At 36.6% G+C, this 2,432-nt stretch overlaps 1 protein-coding gene across 1 annotated transcript; it reads left to right on the top strand.

The window, feature by feature from the left end:
* The first annotated feature begins 406 nt into the window (after window positions 1–406).
* LOC102554388 (olfactory receptor 143-like) lies at window positions 407–1,363 on the top strand. Its single transcript, XM_039082869.2, has one exon. The coding sequence runs from the start codon at window positions 422–424 to the stop codon at window positions 1,361–1,363; it is 942 nt and encodes a 313-aa protein (XP_038938797.1). The 5' UTR covers window positions 407–421.
* The last annotated feature ends 1,069 nt before the right edge of the window (window positions 1,364–2,432 follow it).

The raw sequence follows: 2,432 nt of genomic DNA on the forward strand, positions 1-2,432 counted from the left end.
TGGACGAAGACACCATAAATTCCACTGTCAGGGAAGACTCCAGGTGAATCAAGGTGAGCGTCAAACAGGTTTTTTCTTGAGATTTTAACTTCAAGTATGTGTGTGTGTGTGTGTGTATGTGTGTGTGTGTGTGTGTGTGTGTGTGTGTGTGCACGTGTGTTCTAAGGAAAGCCTGCGTATTGCTCTTTTCAACCTTAATTCTTAGTATAGATGAAAGAGAATCAAATGATTTAATAGTCAATGAAAGAATCTTTCTAGAATGATAAAGAGCATGGGTAGGGGAAAAAAGAAATAGGGGTTCCTTAGGGCTCCTTATTCACTCTCTTAAGCTCAGAAACTAATAAATGCAACTTTGTTCTTGCAGGAAGAGAGGTTCATAGGGTAATATATGTTTCTACCCTTATTCCTACAGGTGCCACACATGATGCAAATGACTATGGAAAATAGCTCTTCAGTGTCACAATTTATTCTTAAGGGACTGACAGAACAACCTGAGCTCCAGCTGCCCTTATTTGTTCTGTTCTTGATGAACTACACAGCCACTGTGATGGGCAACTTGAGCTTAATGAGTCTAATTTGCTTAAACTCAAACCTTCATACCCCGATGTACTTTTTCATCTTCAATCTGTCCTTTATTGATTTCTGTTATTCACTACTCTCTACTCCCAAAATGCTGATGAGTTTTGTTTTAGAGAAAAACACCATCTCCTTCAGAGGATGCATGACTCAGCTGTTCTTCTACTGCGTTTTTGTGAACTCTGAGAGTTATGTGCTGACAGCCATGGCCTATGACCGCTATGTGGCCATCTGTCAGCCACTTATGTACAAGATCGTTATGTCCCCTAAGATCTGCTGTCTGCTAATATTTGGATCCTACTCGATGGGGTTTGTTAGTGACATGGCTCACACAGGCTGTATGGTCAGGCTCAGTTTTTGTGATTCTAACATCATCAACCACTACATGTGTGACATCTTCCCTCTCCTCCTGCTCTCCTGCAGTAGCACCTATGTCAATGAGCTTATGAGCTATGTTGTGGTGGGCACATCCATCATTTTATGTTGCCTCATTATCTTGGTCTCATATGCTATGATTGTTTTCAATATCATACATATGTCATCAGGTAAGGGTTGGTCCAAAGCCTTGGGCACTTGTGGGTCTCACATCATAACTGTTAGTCTCTTCTATGGATCTGGGCTGCTTGCGTACGTCAAGCCATCATCTACTGAGACTGTGGGTCAGGCCAAATTTTTCTCAGTGTTTTATACTCTATTTGTGCCCATGTTGAATCCGCTTATTTATAGCCTCAGAAACAAGGATGTCAAGCTTGCTATGAAAAAAACCTGGAAAAGAATCACAAGTTGATCTATCCTATGCTACATCCTTTAGTCTGCTCACATTCTCTTTTTGTTTTTGTTTTTTAATATATTTCTTGCCTTTTTTATTACATGTATTTTATTCATTTCATTGTTCTTTAGTGGCATTGATAAAATTTATAGTATCTCTTTAAGCCAAGCAATCAAACTCTGTACTGTGAGAATATGTGGCATCCTCAGATTGAGAATGTTTCTAAGATTCTATGATATTCATGGTCTCTATTAGGTTAAGATCTTGTTCAGTTTTTTTTTAACTTTACCTGAGGATAAATTTTTAGTACTTTTCCTATCATATATTTCTTTAAAAATATTTGTATATTTATTTTAAAATTTATATGTATATATTGAACTTCTCTGAATGAATGTTTATCATATACATTTAAGAGCCTATCATGGATAGAAGAGCGTTTCAGAATTCCTAGATGTAGAGTAACAGGCAGGTGGGAAGCAAGTACATTTTTGGAAAGAAACCCATGTCTTCTGTAAGAGCATTAAGTGCTCTTAACAGTTGAACCCTCTCCACTGCCCCCATTGTCTCTTCTCTTCCAACCAATAAAATTCCTGGATTTTTACACTTTAACTCTTTTCTTTCTCAGTTGTCTGATATTACTTTGATATAAGGTATGATGTGAACAATAAGTTCCTTATCTGAAGGGTTTATTACCTGTATATTTATTCTAAGAGATGAGAAGAAAATTGTGCGGATGATATAATGGTCAACATTCCAGCTATTATTTGTATGGTTCTTTTTCTAGTATTTGGGCTTGAAATGTATGAGGTAAATTTTTAATTAACTGTAATAAGATTTTTATTCTATGGTTATCAGAGCATGTGTTAGGACTATTCCTCTGCACATTTCTCCACTTCCATGGGAGTTTGAGTCTAGTTCAGCAAACAGAAATTTTGCCATGACTAGAATTCAAATTGTCACCTTTTGTATATGATATATGGATTGTGTCTATGCCTTTAAAAATACAATAATATATTTATGTCCACAGAACACAGTGTTTTAATAATATCTAAACTATACCACAACCCCTATTTCACAGAATGTATAG

Source organism: Rattus norvegicus, chromosome 8 (assembly GCF_036323735.1).
Source record: "Rattus norvegicus strain BN/NHsdMcwi chromosome 8, GRCr8, whole genome shotgun sequence".
Taxonomy (NCBI): domain Eukaryota; kingdom Metazoa; phylum Chordata; class Mammalia; order Rodentia; family Muridae; genus Rattus; species Rattus norvegicus.